The 19,690-nt window shown below is 37.8% G+C and overlaps 1 protein-coding gene across 3 annotated transcripts in view; it reads right to left on the bottom strand.

The window, feature by feature from the left end:
- Positions 1-19,690, bottom strand: part of TENM2 (teneurin transmembrane protein 2) — a 523,470-nt gene that overhangs the window by 213,600 nt on the left and 290,180 nt on the right. For all 3 annotated transcript variants that reach the window (XM_068417288.1, XM_068417289.1, XM_068417290.1), the window contains one exon: positions 16,494-16,703. In XM_068417288.1, coding sequence (XP_068273389.1) covers positions 16,494-16,703 — 210 coding nt within the window. The remainder of the gene's footprint in view (positions 1-16,493; positions 16,704-19,690) is intronic.

The following is a 19,690-nucleotide window of genomic DNA, read 5'->3' as shown; positions in this document are numbered from 1 at the left end:
CATTTCTTGGCTTGTAGTAATTGATTTTTTTTTAAAGGTTATGTAACTTTATTTTTCCAGACATACTATTTGTAAGGAAATTTTTATTTCCATTACCTTAGCCATACAGTGTCCACCATCTGCTTAGCACTGACAAAATACAGGACAAGTAAACGGAGCGTGTTTCTCCCAGTCTGGGTAGCGCTGCTTTAGTACATGTCTATATGGGAAGGAGAGCTTGACTCACAGGGGTTGTGTACATGTATATATGTATGTTCGATATGAAAATCGCCTATAAACTATAGAGGTCTCCAGGATGGACATGGGCAATAACCAAACACACCTAGCAATATAAATATCTATTAAATAACATCTGCTGCAATATTACCAATAGCAAAATATTGTAATAGCTTTGAAATAGTGTAACAATGGGGTTATAAATAGTGGTTAGTGGTTTAAAAACAGAGATTGAATTATTTTCTTCATGAAAAAAAAATATTCAAAATAAGTAGCTTTATTTCCTAAGCTAACGGCCACATATAATATAAATGCTATAAAGTCCATCATATTTGAGAATAAACTTATTTTCAAAGACTCCTCAAAGATATTCTTAACTGGCAAATTCAACAGTAAGAACATTTTAACACAATAACCATTCTACAGGACACTTAAATGTTCTTGTTTTCAGTTGAATAATTCTGTCCAATTCTTTTAGAATTTTCTATCACACTACAGATAAAAGTTTTAAGGTAATGATCACCTTAAAAAGTAGGGGCTACAAGATTTTGAAGATTTATGAAATAAAGACAATACTTATTTGTACCTATTTAATTGTTAGCTCTTTCCCTGGAGATGTATCAAGCCTATTGGACCAATTTTCTGGAGCAGTGAAGCATGTAAGCACAGGTGTTAATTACCCCGTTCTTCATAACGATCATTTTTTCTATTGGACAATAATATTTGCTTTACTGACAGCTGTCAGAATATTCCATTAAGATCTCCAGAGGTCACAAAACATACACTTCATCATGTGACATGGTGGGCAATGTAACATTTGAGCATAGTGATGCCCATCCAAAATGTGAGTAAATTTCACTTGTGTACTCCACGGCTTTTGCAGAAGAAACTTGGATATTCCAAGTTCATTCAGAAACCCACTGTTATTTTAATTTGCTTCATTACACATTTAAAAAATATTTTTTAATCAGATGTGTGTTGTCCTTATAAGTGGTTATGCAATTTTATTTCCTGAAATCTTTACTATACAGTTTTATTTCCATGCAAATTCCTGATGACTTGATTAGCCCAATAAAGCTTATGTGAGGCATAACCATTCTCTGTAATGACACAGCAGAACTACATGTTGCTCTGAGCCACTGACATTTAAGTACTCTCAAAGTGGGTACCAATGGCTTGTTTGGAGCTCTTGCAGACTCAAAACAGCAACCCAACTTTATTATCATTGAAAGCGACAGCATTATATTTCTTATACTTGTCTCGTCTTTGTGAAGATTCAACTTTTTTTTTTCCCTGTGGTGATTTAATTTTTATCAATATCAAATCTTAAATGTCTCATGAAAAGGATTTAACAGAGATAAATGGAACTGCAGGAACCTGAAGTTTGATTCTAAATTCAAAATTCTTCACAGTACAGCCTCTATGTCTTGACTAATACATAATGTTTGCAGTGGACCAGCCAATAAATCACTACTATTTTAAGCTTGATTATCTATTCTTTTTTAAATCCTGTAAGTAAACTTCTAACGTTTTCAGATAAAGAACTGTGGCATAAAAAATTCTGCAAAAATCCTAAGGTTTACATTGAGAGAGCATAAAAACGATGTATATTCTGATATAGATCACTTGTAAAGAACAAGTGGTTTTATTATCCTTACTTCAAATTGCTTAGCAATGAAAATTCAGCTATAGAGCATATTCTTTTGTTGGTTTACATTTTGCAGTTGTGAAACAGAGATTGCCACAAGAAAAAGTGCTAAAAGTAGCACTAGGCATTGAGTTAGTGGCTCAAACAAGGTTTAAGAACAAATTAAAGCAGGAAAACAGTTTCATTACCTGAATTTTGATGAATAGGGTACAAACAAGGAATCATTAGAGAGCCTTTAACCATCATCTAATAACACGGATTAATAAAAAGCAGCTAGGAGAGCAGTAAGAAACCACGTTATCTTTAGTTTTATGAAGACTGTTAGAGCAGGCAGATTTGTGCCACAGGTTGTTCTGTCTTTGAGCAATTTGCTGTATGTCTGTTCTAAAGGTTCTCCATTGCTGTGAACTTTACCATGGGAATATTCAGCAACGTTCACATACCGTTATTATACTATTAAAGTAACAACGTCTCATATCTTCAACAGATTTCAAAATGCAAATTGAAGGTGGAGAAAGCATCAAACTTCATGAAAATATGTATGTACTTCCACATAGAACTTGGCAATTTCTATAGGAACACGGTGGCCCAGTGAGCCGAGAATTCTGCTCTCAAGGTTGGGTCGCTTTGGGAAGTACTAACTGCTTCCCATCTGTGACAGCTGCTCTGTGCTTGCTTTGCAGTGAGAAAATAAAAACTTTTATCTGAAAAAAGGCACAGAAGTCTAACAGTTGCTCAGAATGAAGAATAATGGGGGGAAATACAGAGAGTTTTGGTGTTGGGAGACACATGCGGGGGTTAGGAAAACCATACAGAGGAAAGCTTGCTTTTTTCTTTTCTCTTTATTTTATCTGTTCTTTGATAACACTACGCTTAAACCAAAATCTGAAATGATATAATTACACTACAGTTTTCTCAAACTTTTTAGATGCTTTCTCGTAAAATCACCTGAGAGGATTTTCTGGGAACTAGGACTAATTAAACTGCAGAATTTTTGCACAGACTGAACCCTAATGGTGATATTTCTGTAGATCCTTTTAATATAAGCCAGCATGCTAGAGCATTAATTCCTGAAAAGAACCAACTGCAATGTATTTTTTTGTTAATCAAATGAAGCTAACAGACTGGTTATTAAAAAGCAGTCCAAAATTAAGACTCCCAGAAAGACGATGATGTATTTAACGTATATATTTAAAAATCTAGCTTAAAAAAGTAAACAAAAAGAACCAACCAAAACCACACGCATCCTCCCCTCACCTCCAAAACCAAACCAAACCCAACCACCTAGAGAGAACAAACATCAATCCAGCTATCCAGAAACTGAACTGGGGCCTGCAGATCCCTTAGGAATTTGGAAATTTGAATTGAATCTGCCTGTCCTATAAAGAAAATACTATTCTATAAACCAACTTACATTATCCTATGATGAAACCACTGAATGCAAAGGCTGCTGATCCAGCAGGGTCCACCAGTACTAATTTCCTCTAAGACATTTAAATGTTCAATAATAAGAAGTTGCCATCATCTGAACTAAACCTGCCTGAACACTTTAACTTCCATGTTACCCAGAAGAGTCACCTATGGTGTTGGGGTTCTGGGTCTTGATGAGCAATCGCTGTAGCACCCCAGAATAAAACTGGCATGATAAAGAGCTATGAAACAGTACCAGTTGCTTTGTGACAGCAGGATATTAATGGAAATTGTTCCAAAAAAAAGAAAATGAAACAAGACACACTAATGTATTTGCATTTCTGGCATGATCTCAGGGGAACGGAAGAATGAAGAATGTGGAAGCTTTCCAGCTGTCAACAATAAAAAAGAAAAAAGAAAAAGAAAGATATTTAGAAGAACTGGTGCGTGGTTGGAAACACAAGTGAAGCAGTAAGTTTTGTGGGCATCTGTGTACTTCTGGATGATGATTTCTAGTGATTTGTATCATTTAACTTTTTTCTGTAAATGATTTGGAAGAAACAGCTGCGCTACCCGTGTAGATGGACGGGGCTTCAGCTGCTGACAGCACACTTCTCAAAGTGTGGTTTCTAGTCACTCTCTTGAGTCTTTTCCTCAGATCAGTTTTATAAGTACAGTCCCTCACCAGCCTTTCTGCATTACCAGCACCACCAATTCCCAGGCTGTTCATACACATCGGTCTCCATAATCTCATTATGCTTTCAAGTCAGTCTCAAATCGGAAACTCTTGGAAATTCTTCCTTCAAGGCGGTCTGGTTTTCTCTGCGCCCTCTTCTCCAGCTGCACAGAGCACTCACGTATAACTGACTGGCCTTACCATGTCTATTAAATTAATGGATTTCAGAATAAATAGCTATTCTTTAACTGGTTTCTGCCTAGTGCCTGCTTCAGACCAAAAGGAGACAAACTATTTGTGAATATTTAATTAAATTTTGCTACATTTTTAGCTGAAAAAAGATAGGGGAGGAAGGGACAAGAGATCTGGAAAACACAGAAACATCTAATTAAAACAATAATTATTTTATTTTTGAAATGTTGAACCATTTCATTTGGAAGATTTTTAAGCAAGTATTTTCACCTTTCATTTTGAGGATTTGTGTCTGGGTTTGGTTTTTTTTTTTTGTTTGTTTGTTTGTTTTTTTTTTTACTCACATTGAATGAAAGTTAAACAAAAAGGCTGAAAATTAAAATGGCAAAAAACCTGAACCCACATTTTGCTTTAGATTGAAGTAATTCATATTGCTTTTCCTAGCCAAATTTGCAAATCAAAGAAGTCCAAATTTCTTCTTTCATTCCCCATAAGCCTTACCAATTACCTTTTTTTTTTTTTTTTGGCTTCCATGTTACTCCTTTTTGCTTTTGTAGCAAGTTTTCAGCTACACTGGAAATGAAGGTCCCAGGAGTTGATGAAACTATAGGCTCACTATGGGTTCATATGCACTCCCAAACCACCCCAGTCCCAATCCTCATTTTCACAGCTTGACAGAATAATTCAAAGCCATCACTTACCACTTGAGCTCTAACTCCCCAAATTCCCTTCTCTTGACTTCGTAAATTATGGTTTCACATACCTGGAAGCTCATAAACTTACAAAGATTTTACACCTTTTCATGTCTGCTAGTCCCTATAATCGACAGATTTGTGTCAAGTGAAACAATTATCCACCTGTTTGTGGGAACAAGTCCTAACAAACATGCTCAAACACAGTGTTTTGTTACGCAGAACATTTCACACTTCATTATGGTATGTATTAGCTCAGGAGTTAGCCTGGCGTTTGGTGTGCAAAATTCCCACTGATTCCAGCAGAAACAGTGATTTGTAAAATCCAAAATAATTGCCGTGGCCTATCCATTATAGATTTAACTAATCCAGTGTGCAATATTAAAGCCCAGATTTCTGAGTTCTCTCCAAATCACGTGAATTAGCACTTGGGACTTCCCATTTTATTATATACTAACAACTGTCCCCCACGTTTGGAGATTCAAGACCAAGAGGGATGTTTTAAAATAACAAGGTCCTAGATCTTTTTCTCAGGGAGTACTGAGACAATACCGAACTTTTCTGTGCTGTTATGAATGGCAGTTTTGGGGCATGGTCGTTCACAGTAAGCTGGTCCCTCTTTGGCAGATTTTTGAAAGATCTGGCAGCAGAGTAAGACTCCCTAGCTTTTAAGGTTTTGGTATATATAGGCTTCTATACCCACATATTGCTTTTTAATCATGTATAAAAGGTCATTCTCATTTTCTACAGTGTTCCAGTTATTGCTCCTAAATTAACAGAGCATCAAGGACAAGGACTCTTCTCAAAGGAGTACAGCTTCCATGCTAAGTTGCCAAATCTCTTTCCTTTTGATTTACTAGTTTCTTTCAGATCCCAGCTATACAAGGTAAGCACCAGCTATCACTATAATCATAAAGACGCCTTTATGTTTCTGCTTGTGTGTATATATTTATTTTACAAATCATTAGACCTGACCTGAGTAAAAGGAGAGAAAAGCTCAATTACTGAACATCACACTGTTACAGCCCTATGATATCCAACACAAATGCATTAAATAGAAAGGAACTATTGTAAAGGAGCGACATGTAAGGCAATACCTTGGTGGGGTGAGGCAGGGACCGAAGGAGAGCTGAACGACAAATAGCACCCTACGTAGATGGAAAAGGTCACTGCAATAAAAGCAGCCTAGGGAACTGGGAGCAAGCGCAGCATTGCTACAGAGTGGAAGAAAACACAGAATCCAAACAAACCGAACAGGGCGAGAGATGCAATTTCATTCACTTGTGAATGCCACAGATTGAGCTGCGGAAACATTTGGGGAGCTGACAAAATGGAACAGGATTCCCTCTGTGCCTTGATGTCAAGATATCAGAAAAAGTAAGCATTTACTCAGGCCAGTAATTAACTTTTACAAACATTCAGAGTCCTCAGCTTTTCTGTGTAAGAATCTGGTAGAAAAATAAAATCCATATATTTGTAATGTAATAAAGAAGGCAATATTGTTTGGTTGATTAGCTTATGCGAGAAAAATAACATCTCATCCGTAGTTTTAGTTTGTAATTATTACAAACAACATACGAATTACAAACAAAGGAACTGGTCTGTTCAAGACTTCCACTCAACCTCCTCCAGTGCCTGAATCTGTAGAGTGGCGCAAACCAGCCATCCACAGGCAGTACCAGGACAGACGTGGCGCCAGTCAAGAGCATCACCACAGACAGAACCAAGCTGCAATGCCATGCTCAGCTCTGAATGCATTCCACAACATCAAAGCCTCTGAACACTTACTTGGCCTCCCAACACAAACCCCATGGGTGTGCACCTCCATCGTGCTCTCCCTACAAGAAACATTTGTAAATCTGCATCAAAATAAAGCAGCTGTTTAATGGAGGAACCACACACTTTTATTACATTTCCACTGTAACAGTGGCTGCACAAGGTTACTGCTAAAGTTGAAATGGAAAGAGAGCCAAAATCCTGGTCTACAAAAGCATGCGTCAGCAAAACCCAGCAGAAGATTCAGTAATGCAAGCAAAGGAGTCCTCTTTACAATATGGCTTAATCCATTTGAGGAATTGGATTAGGAAATAACAGGAGAGCATATTTTGCTTGGGTGAGCTGTATTTTCAGTGGAAGGTTTTGTCAATAAAGCTATATGTGCAAACCCTTTTAGTGTACATATGCCCAGAGGGCAACAGGGCTCTTCCAGGTAAACAGAAGGGGAAAAATATTCAGCATAAAATGACAGAGTTCAGATTTCTCTCTGTTTATGCTAAAGGGATATAAAAGACACGTATGGGAGAACTGTCAGGCAAAGCATCAGGTATGAATGGGGAAAAAAATATCAGTGAGAACAATTAATGACCACTGAGCAGTTTCTCCTGTGATGTGGTGAGTTCTTTATCTCCTGTAGTTTTTAGAATAAGATTGAACATCTTCTAAAGGAAATAATCCTAATTTCTATTGATTGCATCATGCTTTATATGAAGATAAACTCAGTTTCTAGAGATGCTGATGTGATCAACAGATGACATATATTTACAGATTTGCCCAATAAGATGCTAATATTTATAAGCATATTAGAAATAGGTATTATATAACTGTAAATTTATTGAAATAATTCTATAAACAGGAATAATAGTTAAGTACTAGGTGAATTCATAATGTATCATTTAAATAAAGCAGAAGTGTACGGCTTTGCCTTATCAAAATCAGAAAATCCATAAGACAAGACAGTGAATAGATGAAAAGTGTCTCCTTGCCTTCAAGAGTTTGTAACAGCACTTATTTGGATTTATAGGGAGAAAGAATGAACATTTTAAACTTATTGTTATTACAAAACCAACCAACCAAACAGAAAACAAACCACAGAACAACTATTGCAAAGAATTCTGAAGAAATTATATCCTAAATTTTAGGTTCTCGATTGTATAATCTGTGAAGCATACATGGCTTACATGTGCTTGACTCTTCACTTTGAATCAGCTACTAAATAGTGCTGGTGACAGTTAAAAACATGAAATGTTTTCTGAGTGTTGCATTTCCAAATAAACAGCTGCAGAATCCACTACTATGTCATTGCCAATGAAAAAGGAGGGGTAGTTCAGAACATTCAAAACTGTATCAAAAGACAAACTTATTAGAAAGCCTGAGAAATTCTTTCCATATAGCACAACTTATAACAGAGAGCATTAGCAAGAACAATTTTAGGCTTTTCTACACATAAAAAAACCCCACACAAACAGCGTCTGGACTCAGCATATGGAAAAACAAACAAAAAAAAAAGATGAAAAAGAGTTACTCTGCTTATAATTGTAATATCCCCAATGCCTTTCAGTTTTCAAGCAAGCTACCAAGGCTAGGCACCCATTTTCTTGGGATGACAGCACAGAGCACTACTATCCAGCCTTTAAGTTCCAAATGCATGGCATTTATTGGTGATCTCAAACCAGCTGCTAGGAGACAGAATAAGGATTGGCAATGAGAAAAAGCAAGGCCTGACTGGCCTCGTAACTAAGGTGGTTCCCAGCCATCATGGTGGGTATCGGGAAACAGCAGAGTGACATGCTGGAGACAGGGAACCTTGGGAAGTCGGTACCTCACCTGCTTTGCCGAGCTGCTTTTATTACTAGAGGCTGCCAGTTTAACACATTTACAAGCCTTAAACTAAAATGATGTAAAAGCAGCTGAGAAAAATCTCTGCGGCTCTCAAAACCATGGTGAGCTTCAGAAAAATACAGGAACAATGGAATTAGAATCTGTTCTCAATAGCTTTTTCTAATGCATTATCATTTTTATTACCATAGAACCGTCTGTTTGAGATTTGTTTGTCTGTTATGATTATGCATTCATAAATTAATAAATACAATGTTTCTGCAATATCTTAAGAACTAGAATCGCATCTTCTGGCTGAAATTCAGACATCTGCTGGCATCGTCAACATATGCTACACAGATTAGCAGCAGCAATAATACCAGTAATAGTTCCAGCAACATGGAGATAATACTTACGAGAAAGTACACCCTTCAGTTTCAATGGAAAAACCTAGTTCATGCTGTTCCCTCCATTTCTAATTCCAGTCAAAAGCTCTAAAATTAGACCTAATGCTCAAGAGATGCAACAGAATTAGAACATGACTGGCCATTAAGGGTTTAGAGAATTTACGTATTAAAAACAAATTGGGGGAAAAAAGTATCTATTTAAAGACCTTGCTACTAAATGCATACACTGTTTAAAACAATATGCATACAAAGAGCCTATTGCTTAAAACCTCACAGCTAGGAGCCAGTCTTCACAGTATAAACACTAGAAACCAAGAGCTTTCAGTTTCTGTTCAGTCTTATCTACTGTAGTAGAGGAATCTTTATTAGATATTGTCACCTGATGAAGAGAAGTCTTTGATAAATATACAGTGTTTTGTGCTCTTCAGCTACATTAACCATTAAGTGTAGAATTCTTAAAATTAGCATTGCTTGCTTCTACTGCTGGAGCAGCACGTAACAGCCATGGGTGGCAAGGTAGAAAAAAGCCTATAGCACTGAAATTCTCAATAACAACAGTGGACCCAGAACCAAACATACATAATTTCCTCTTAATTTGGAAACAGAAATTAAAATAATCAATCTGCAACGCTTTTTTGCATTGTTGTAAAATGTCATCAGAAAAAAAAGTGGTTATAGCATTTCCCTGTGAATATATTGACTAGGAAGCACTGTTCCTCAACATAATCGTGTACACAGATGTAACACAGGGCTGCCTTTTGCAGGCAGATATTAGAAAGCATAAAAAATAATTTAGAAAAACCAACCCTGCAACCTTAACTGATTTTAACTGTTGCTGATCTAAGCATAAGTTAGCAAAGTCTAAAATGAAGTATTCTGAGAGGTTTCAGAAAGAGATACTGCTGAAATCTCAACAAATGCGTACAGAATTTAGGACAGAAAGGTGAAGGTGGAGAAGGCCAAAACTGCTCTTTCGGATTACTGTTCCTCCCTACCTCATCTCAGAAGTCATGCACAGAGACCAAAATAAACAAAACCAAAAATCAACAGACACAAGAACAAACAACAAACACCAAAGTAAAACAACACCCCCTTTCTCCTCACCCCCAACTGTAACATTGACAAGGAGAGGAAGATTTCAATCCTGATGAAACAGTTTAGAATGAGGACTTCCAAATGGAAAAAAAAAATTTCTGCAAAATGAAAAATAAATACTGATCAAGCATTTTATGCTTATCTTCTGTGCAAGCGTGTGGGCAAGACCTCTACTACCTGTAATGACAGTGTATGAGCAAGACAAGTTTGATGGCACCATACTGAGCAGATTGAGAAAGAATGCTCATGGACTTCAAGTCACCACAAGAAAGTTGCTTTGAATCTGAGCAGCATTAATCTCACCCTTTTACTAGTCAACACCGGGAAACTACAAAACCTCTGAGAGTGCAGAGTGTGGAATGGAGTGATCTGTACCATTTGTTGGGGATGCACAAGGAGCTACCACAAACCTACTCACTAAGTCCTGGCCAGCCTTGTGCCATATAAAGAACCCATAGATCTTCCCCACCTCTAAAAGGTACTAATTGCTGAAGTTGTTATAGTGGATGGCTTGGAGTATTTCCAAGGATGCACACTTTACAGCCTCTCTTGGCAAACTGTTCCAATGCTTGATCTCCTTGACTGTAAAAAAAGTTTTTCTTATGTTTAAACCGAATTTTCTATATTTCAATTTAAGCCCATTGCCCTCTTGTTCTCTCAGTGGACACCACTGAGAGGAGCCTGTCTCCCTTGTCGTTACTGTTCCCCATTGGGATGAGACCCCCCTGAGCCCTTTCTTCTCCAGTCTGAACAGTCCCAGTTCTCTCAGCCTCTCCCAGTGTATTAGACGCTCCAATCCCTTGATTACCTTAGTGGCCCTTCACTGGACATGCTCCAGTTAAGTCCATGTCTCTTGTACCGGGGAACCCAGCACTCCAAATGCGTCTCACCAGTGCCAAGCAGAGGAGAAGCAGCACCTCCGTTGACCCTGATGGCAGCGCTTGCCTAATGCAGCGCAAAGGAGGTGCTGCTGGCCTCCTTTGCCCCAGGGCACACTGCTGGCTCATGGTCAATCTCTTGTCCCCAAAGATACCCAGGTGCATAGCTGCTTCCCAGCTGGCCAGCCCAGCATGTACTGGTCCAGGGGGTTACTCCTCCCCAGGGGCAGGACTTTGCATTTCCATTTGTTGAACACCATGAGATTCCTGTCAGAATGTTTAATGCTCCGTATTTAGCCTGGGACATGCTGGCACAGCCATGCATGCCTAGGCTTCTTAACTACAGTTTAAACCCATGTCTTTCTGGTGATAAGATGACGGTGCTACCTACAGAGATAACCAAACTCTTTTATTCAGTCTCTTAAGTAAGCCAAAATCAATCCTTTATGTGAAAAAAAAATAGGCTATGGATTCTAGATCTTTGTTGTTGCTGCTTTATTTTCTACCATGTAAGTTGGCAGATAAAGAAACTACTTTCTCCGTTCAGTAGGGGGTGATACTTAATCATCTGAAGGAGATGTAATTATTTTTCCTATAGGATTCATTTATTTCTTAAAGATGGCTATCTTTTGTATGGGTTTGCATTACACTCTGGAAACTGGAAATTTCTGTTTATTTGATGTCAGATTGTAGAGGGTTATAAAACATATACTTCCAAGCACTCCCAGCAGAGGATCTCAAATAAGACCTCCAGCTACAGTGCATTGATGAAAGTTCTGGCTTTCTTCAGAAAAAAAAGATTTTTACATACTGGATTAAACTGCAAGGAGGTGGTGGTAATTAGACATTATAATTAGGAAATCCTATAGACAGGTAATATGTGTTGAACGCAGGAGATCCTTCCAGATATTTATGCTGAATATAATGAATATTGATATTTTACATAATAAATTAATACAAACTAGGGTCATAAGCATAAAAAGCCTCATTCTTTATTTCAGCTCTAACTCACAGACAACACTAAACAACAATTCTTTCACTCAAGCCAACCTGTTTCTCCATTCCTCTCTCCTCGCTGCCAATAACTGCTTGTGAAGAAAATCAAAGCAAACCCTGTCTTCTAAGCAGCGTCCAAACTGCTCTGCAGGCAAATATCGTTATGCTGAGCCAACTGCTTTGTATTATTGCCTCTGAGCCAAAAAGACATCTTAAAATGGAAAAACTGGGCATGATCCCCCTTCCAGTTAAACTTCAGGAACTTCTTGGGAATCGTTGGCAATATCTAATGCACAGTTTAGAATTTTCCCAAAACCAAAATACTCTGAAAATCATTCTGCATTTACTTTCTCGTTGTTAGAATGGTTGACGATGAATGTATCCAATTATGGATCCATCATATCAAAAACTATTGTGGGAGTAGGTATATCCTAGGTGTTTTACTCAGGTTGAAAACCAACCAACCAGTTGTTCTGTTGGGATTCCAAAATTTAGTTTAATAGGAATAAATTCTATATAAAAAAAGTAAAGGCAAAGCTGCTGGCAACAAAAAACCTTATCTTTTTTTTTTCCTATGTAAGGCTGAAAACCAGCCTATTATATTATGATTGAAGCCATTAAAATGGCATTCCAACAAGATGAGTCACCTTATATTACCAGAAAGAAAATACATACAATAGATACAGGAAGAAGAAATAAACCTTTTCCTACTGTTAGCTGTAAGAAATCATCCTAGCAAATGGTGTGACACTTATCATGGATAAAAGGTCTCATTTCCTTCTACGATATTTGTGCTTTTCAAAATACTATCAGCAGGTGCACCAGATTTCAAAAACCTCTTGTCCTTCATCGCATATAATTGTGCTGCATATTATATTAAGAAATACAAGCAGAGGAATCTAAGTGATGGGAGTTCAATTAAAAACAGCATAATATCTGTTGCACAGAAAATGATTCTGCAACTGAAATCAGGTTCTAATGAGAGAAAGAAGGAATACATTTTCATGTATTTTTAATTACACAGAATTTCCTCAAACATGATTTTTAATAATATATTCCACTAGGTTAACATCATATTTAAAGAAAGTGCATTTCTGATTTCATTTTAAGCCTGATTTTGAGCAATTATTGTGTCATTGTTCTGCAGTAGAAAGGTTGAATTCATTTACTGGGTGGTTATGCTAGTTATGATTGATGTCGCTTCTCCACATGATAAACCAATCACCCCGATGATGTAATGTCATTTTAAGAGTGCTATAATCACATTTCTCTCAAACTGGAAGCTCTGATGAGTTCTAACAAAGATTTATTGTAGATTAAAGGCCTTCATAATATCAACAATAGATTGCTCATTTGATGGAAGATTTGATTAAGTAATTTTTTTAGGCAAATGAGTTTTCCAGATATATCAAGAATGGCTATTGTGAAGGGCACAGGGCAGTACAGGGGGATGACTATCACCTCATATCCAAGACGACTCATCTTAAACTTGTTGAGGAGCTATCCTGTAATCGTAGAGATTGAAGCAAGCATAAGTGTACAATCAGACAAACAAGAGGACACTTATATAATGTAATCAGTACAAGACCTGCAAATATTTCATCTTCAGCACGTAGTTTGAAGACTGTGATACAAATGTTTAAAGAAGAATCTAGAAAGTGCTAGCAAAAATTTATTAATGGTCAAAGATTACCTGGAATCTAAGCCTTAAATCTAAATAGCCTCAAATCTTCCTTTTTAACCCAAACCTAAATTTAAACAAAATATTTAAATTTATTTACTTCCACCCAAATGTATGGGTCTATGTTGCTAAGTTTCCATTTGAACTAAAACAGATTTTAAAAATTATTTAAAAAAAAAAAAAAAAAGCAAAGCATGGTCTACCTTTCCATGTCATGTAGGTGGTAAAAGCTACTCTGAAAATCTTTCCAGAATAAGGATGAGCCACAAAAAAAAAGGTGAGCTTTTCCAATTTAAGGTACTTATCACTATCTGTGGTATTTTCTTATAAATTCTCTAAGGAAACATTGTGAGAATTACAGAAAAAAAATGAGATCGCTAGAAAATGTTTATTAGTTTCCAGAAGATGTACTAAGTCCAGGAGAACTCATGCTACAGAACACTCTCAGTGGTGATCAAACAATTATGCATGTGGCTATGGTTAAAAAAAAAAGCTATTTCTTATACCCTGGGAATTAAAAGTCATTATGTAATACATGACTGTTTAATAAAGAAGGAAATGGAATATTTTGGGGAAAAAAACCTGTTAAAATGTAGAACGAACAAATCAGCCATTCATAAACAAACCAAAGTATATCTGAGGGTGCCAAAAAGGTTCATTGAGACAGTCCACAGTAACAAGTGTGAAACACTAAGCTGTTAAGGATATAAAGAAACAATGACTATTATTTAAAAAGAAACAAAGAGCTTTTCCATCAAATTTTCAGATATTGTTTTACTGCAGTTTCCTTCCTTTGGCCTCATAAGAAAAGCCATGCTGGTTCACTCAGTCTCCTACGGCAGCTATAAATATCAAGTATTCAAGTATCCTCCAAGTATCTTTTTTTGGTTCACATTCCCTGACCTTGATCTTCTACTCAGCAAACTTCATTGCATCTCCCTCCCATTTACTTTTCCCATTCCCCTTTAAACCCTAATACACTGTTTGATCCACCACATCCTTTGAACAACGTTCTCTGTTTTGTTCTTCATTCCTTTCTTCAGCTGTCAACATTCACCTGTTCCTGAGCTCCGAGATGAAGCAGGCACGCCCCCAACAACTCACTCCTGACTGGTAATGGTCCATCATTAACCAGTGAACCAGAGCTGCTTTTTCCATGAATGTCATTTTATGTTTCCCTGCCCTGAATTTCCTCTGCCATTTTACTGACCTGCTACTTGGTCTCACAAGGTCCTTTTGTGATTCTTCACAGTCTGATCTCATCCTTAGCACCCTGCCATCAGCTACCTTTCTCACCCCACACCTCACCATCTTCTCCAAGTATCTTGATATCCCATGAAAATTCATTGGGGAGCTCCAGCTTCTGCTTACCATCTTTCAAATAACGTCTTACCGTGTAGGAATCTTCCCTCTTACCCTATGTTAGTTTAGTTTCCTTAAAAGCACCTAGTGACAGATTTTGCTGAGACCCTTTTGAAAATACAAAGGCCCTTTATCAACTAGATCATCCTTATTCAGAAATGGCTGACCCCTACAAAGAACTCTTGAATGTTTCTAAGGCAGGACTACCCTTTACAGATGCTATACTGACTCATCAAAGACAGATCATATCCACTTTTTTTTTTCCCATTTCTATGGGTTCTACTGAGTTGCCCATTACAGATTTTGAGGTTTGCAGCTCCCCAGATCTCCCTGAACCTCTTAAAAAACCCCCTCAAAACTGGTACCATATTTTCCACCTTCAAACTTCAAGTATCAAGGAAACTTGGCCAATTTCTGAATTATTAATTCTTTGTGTAATTATATCTTAACATATCTGAGATAGCAACTGGATCATAGGGTCAAAGGATAATTCAGGATGGAAGGAACTCCAGGAGGTCCCTAGTCCAGCCCCTTGACAAGCAAGGGCAGCTCTGAGGTCAGACCAAGTAGCTCAGGATTTTAACCAACCTATTCTTGAAAACCTCCAAGGACAGAGACTGCACAGGCTCTCTGGGCAACTGGTTCCAATCCAATGCTTAGGGAAAAAGTTTTACCTTATATTGACTCTGAATCTTACGTTTCAACTTCTGCTCAGTGTCTCATCCTCCCACCACGCACCACCAGCTGCTGTTTAAAGGGCATTGTTCAAGTGTACTGTATGCAGCCACAAAGGCCAATATTATTGTTACAGGAAAGAGCAAACTTGAGCAGATCAGAAACTGCATATAAGATATAAATTTATAGTGTTTAGTTAAATAGACAGGAATGACGCAACAGATATTGATGTTCAAAAAAAAAAAGGGCAAAAATAAGGAGCTATAATAGCCATCTTTTGTTTTGCCTGTGTTTCTAAAAAGGGATTGCATCTTCATTTCTCAGTTTTTGGCTGTCAAAATGAAAATTCAGCATCTGTTAATAAAAAGAAAAGAAAAAAAAAACCCTATGCACTACAGATTATATGACTGATAGCAGAGCTGCAAATGTTTTAAAACAGCGGCCTGAAAGACAAGAATTAATTTGCTGAAAAAAAGCAGTATCTTAGTTAAATGTGACATTGGGAGTATAGAATCAGACAGATCCTGAAACAAGAACAGACACAGAATGGCAGAAGCAACACACATTTTTAGATACAGAACCTCATCACCTACATGAGATACTGGACTATGTGCCTCTGCAGAACAAAGAACCATTGTGTGTGCACCTCTCTCTTACGAGATGCCTCAAGGAGCAAAAACCTACTTGGACAAATAAACCCCTCTGATGACAGAAATGCAATAATATTTTTTATACTACTTATAACACTCCTAAAACTAAAAAGGCCTCTATAGTAAAACGAAGGGAAAACATATATGATGTATGGTGTTTATAAAAAAGTTTCCCTGAAATAAAGCACTAAGATTGTTGTTCACCTCGTTTCCGTATACACTCTGAATTTTGTGGTCATGTAAGAACACATTTGCAAAACAAGGCATAAAACCAGCACAAACATGTCACAAACAAACTCCATATGTTTGCAATTTCCTTACCACTGCTGGCAGCCTGCTGTGGCCCTGAACACGCTCTCAGCAGATATGAATTAGGAGAGAACTCCTCGTCAGGATTGGTGTCCATGATTTGATGGGACGTATTGCTGTCTAGCAATGGCATCTGGCAGCTAACTGGTGGAGGATTATGAGAACTGGGCAGCTGAGCAGATGGAAGAAGGCTAGACGAGGATGTAGGTGGAATGGGACGACCTGGGAAAGAGGACACAGGATCAAAGATCAGCAATGAATGTAATGAAAAAAACCCAAACAGCCAAGTAATTGCACTGCAACTGTCCATCGTTACATACGATTACTGCTGCACAGAGCCACAAAATCTCTCCACTGGTACAAACTTGTCCCTTTGTATCATATTCAAGGCATTGTGAGCAGCTATGTTATGAACTCATTTCAAAAATCTCTCCGCAGCAGCAGCAGCTTGTAACTCATCAGGTGAACAGAGGCCGGTGAATGAGAGCAACTGCACGCCCCTGGATCAGAAGCAGCCGTTCTGCATGGGCACCGACACACACAGCAGCCAAAATCTCTTAAAATTATCGTGGCATTCTGAATTTTTTTTTTTAACCAGGGAAATCGCTCCAGTACAGGAATCTATCAGATGCACGTAACAAGAACCACACCAGGGCTACCTCCAAGCTAAGGTTCTTCCTGCATTGTTGTAGAACTTACCAAAACCCACCGATGGATGTGATAGGAAGCACAGGGGGCAGCAGGACTGAAAGGGAATGACTCCGTTTGTAGAGATGGGCTAAGCTGGAATATGGGTTGGAAGCTCTACATAAGCTTTCCTGTGCTTTCACTCTCATTTCTTTCTGCACTGGTGCTGTAGGGACAGAATTTCTTGCCTAGCTCACCAGACAGATTAATTTCAACTCTGAAGCCCCATCCTTAATGTGCACGATATACCTCAGCCCTCTGTAACAATATATTTTTGGTCAACTAAACTAGTGGCATCAAGTCAACAAAAAAACCCCGTTCATACTTATTTACTCTTTGCTTTTGTGAATTTTGCTCTCATAACTTCACAGAATCACAGAATGTTAGGGATTGGAAGGGACCTCGAAAGATCATCTAGTCCAATCCCCCTGCCGGAGCAGGATTGCCTAGACCATATCACACAGGAACGCGTCCAGGCGGGTTTTGAATGTCTCCAGAGAAGGAGACTCCACAACCTCTCTGGGCAGCCTGTTCCAGTGTTCGGTCACCCTCACCGTAAAGAAGTTTTTCCTCATATTTATGTGGAACCTCCTGTGTTCCAGCTTGCACCCATAACTTTATATCAATCCATTCCCTCAAATGCACACAGATGAAGACAGGTTTTGAGGGTTTTTTTTTTGCATTGCCTGATAGAACATGGCCAATTATAGGGATGAGAGGAAGAAGAGAAACACACATTCTGATCTCTGCAAGTTTATCTAGTGCACTGGAGAAATTGTTCATGAATAATTTATACACAGGAAAATATGACCTCTGTGATACTGCCAAAGTCTGCGAGGCAAAGCGAGATCTGCTGCATGCTAGCTACAAATGTGAAACTGGAGCAAAACTACATGAAATGGTGCTTTCTTATTTCCATTGTTCTTAAAGAAACAGTAGCAGAGGAAATACACACTGGCTGTCTCATTAGTTACACCTTCATTTTTGGAATCAAGAACCCCTCACTTTATAGGAATTACACTAAGGTTTATATCATTAGCTAATCTTCTAGAGTCACACATCAAATTCCAAAGGAGGTAAAAAGAAAAGGCAATCAAGAAAATGAAAAAATTCCAGCCATCACATACAAGTTACATCTGGGGAGCAGCAATCAAGCAAAGGTACCCATAGATACTAAAAAAACCCCTTTCAATGCATAGTACCAGAAAATAGCACGAACTACTTTCCTACCTTCAAAAAGTTTGAAATCAAATAAGTACCTGGAGATAAGCAAGTGACTATTATGCTTATTTTTTATTATATTTTAGCACTGGATAAATTCATAGTAAGACTACATGACCAACTTACCATACGACAGCAATGGGTTTAAGCTACTCCATAGTAACCCTCATCTACTGTCTTTTATGGTAGAGAAAATTCAACATGCATTGAATATTTTCATTGTGGACTTGCATTTATGAGGAAATAATTCTAATATTGATGACATGAGTAATTACTGTTATTATTCAGGATTATGCTATTCTTATGAAATACTACAGTGAGGATCCTAAACATTCAAGGGAAGTGATTGAGCAAAACCAGTTTCTAATTATTTCTTTGCCATGTGTTGGAAACAAGCAGAGAGGCTGAGGTTTGACACACCTCAGACACAAATGTGACACTGTGCCCATTGTGTGCATCTAATTTTCACATATTCTCGCTCTTCTTCAACATGTGAAGTTAAAAGAAGCACCTTCATAAATTCAAAATCTGCATTTACTGTATCATACGGAAATATATTACTGCATTATAAAAACATTGGACATGTGATGTTATGAGATGAAGGGAAAAAGATTCTTCCATCTGTGTAAACCGCATATCGTATTTCAGAGAAATTTAGGTACGTTTTTGCAGAATACATTGAGAGAAACGAAAAAAACAAGAATTCTTTTGCCAGGAAAGCCAACCACATTGTTAGTCATGGAATAATACAGCCCAAATCCCTCAAGACAAGGTAAAATGTCTAATTACTACAGCTCTGTTCATAGCTTAAGAGGAAACAGAAGGTATCAAGTAGTTAAAACGTTGCATTATTTCGGTGGGAAGTTGGCTCCTGAGGAAGACTTGTCCATAAGCACATGTTAATTGAAAAACATAGATGTCTGTGAGCCACAGAACCTATTGCCAATCTGTCCTGTGGTTAGATTTCCTAGTAAGCTGCCAAATTTGACTAAAACTTTTCTTGTGGTTGGGGCATTCTTGATCTTTCTGTCAAGCTGATTTTTGGCATCCACTAAACACTAAACTCCCACTACAGCCTTTCTCTTCACAGTAGTGGGGCTCTAGTAGAGAGTCTTCTCTCTCTGTGCCTTTCCACCCCCAGCCCCTGAAACACACAGAATATCTTAAGACACCCAATCTTTTGTAAAATTCGGTGGGAAGTGAGTTGAAAAATGACTGAAGAGGAACAGAAAGAGATACTATTAAGCTTTGTTGCCTTAGGAAACGAATGTAAAGGGTAACTGTCTGCAGTGCCACAGTTG

This window comes from Nyctibius grandis, chromosome 22 (genome assembly GCF_013368605.1).
Source record: "Nyctibius grandis isolate bNycGra1 chromosome 22, bNycGra1.pri, whole genome shotgun sequence".
NCBI lineage: Eukaryota > Metazoa > Chordata > Aves > Nyctibiiformes > Nyctibiidae > Nyctibius > Nyctibius grandis.
The sequence above is the reverse complement of the archived record's forward strand: the minus strand, read 5'-3'. Positions and strand labels throughout refer to the sequence as shown.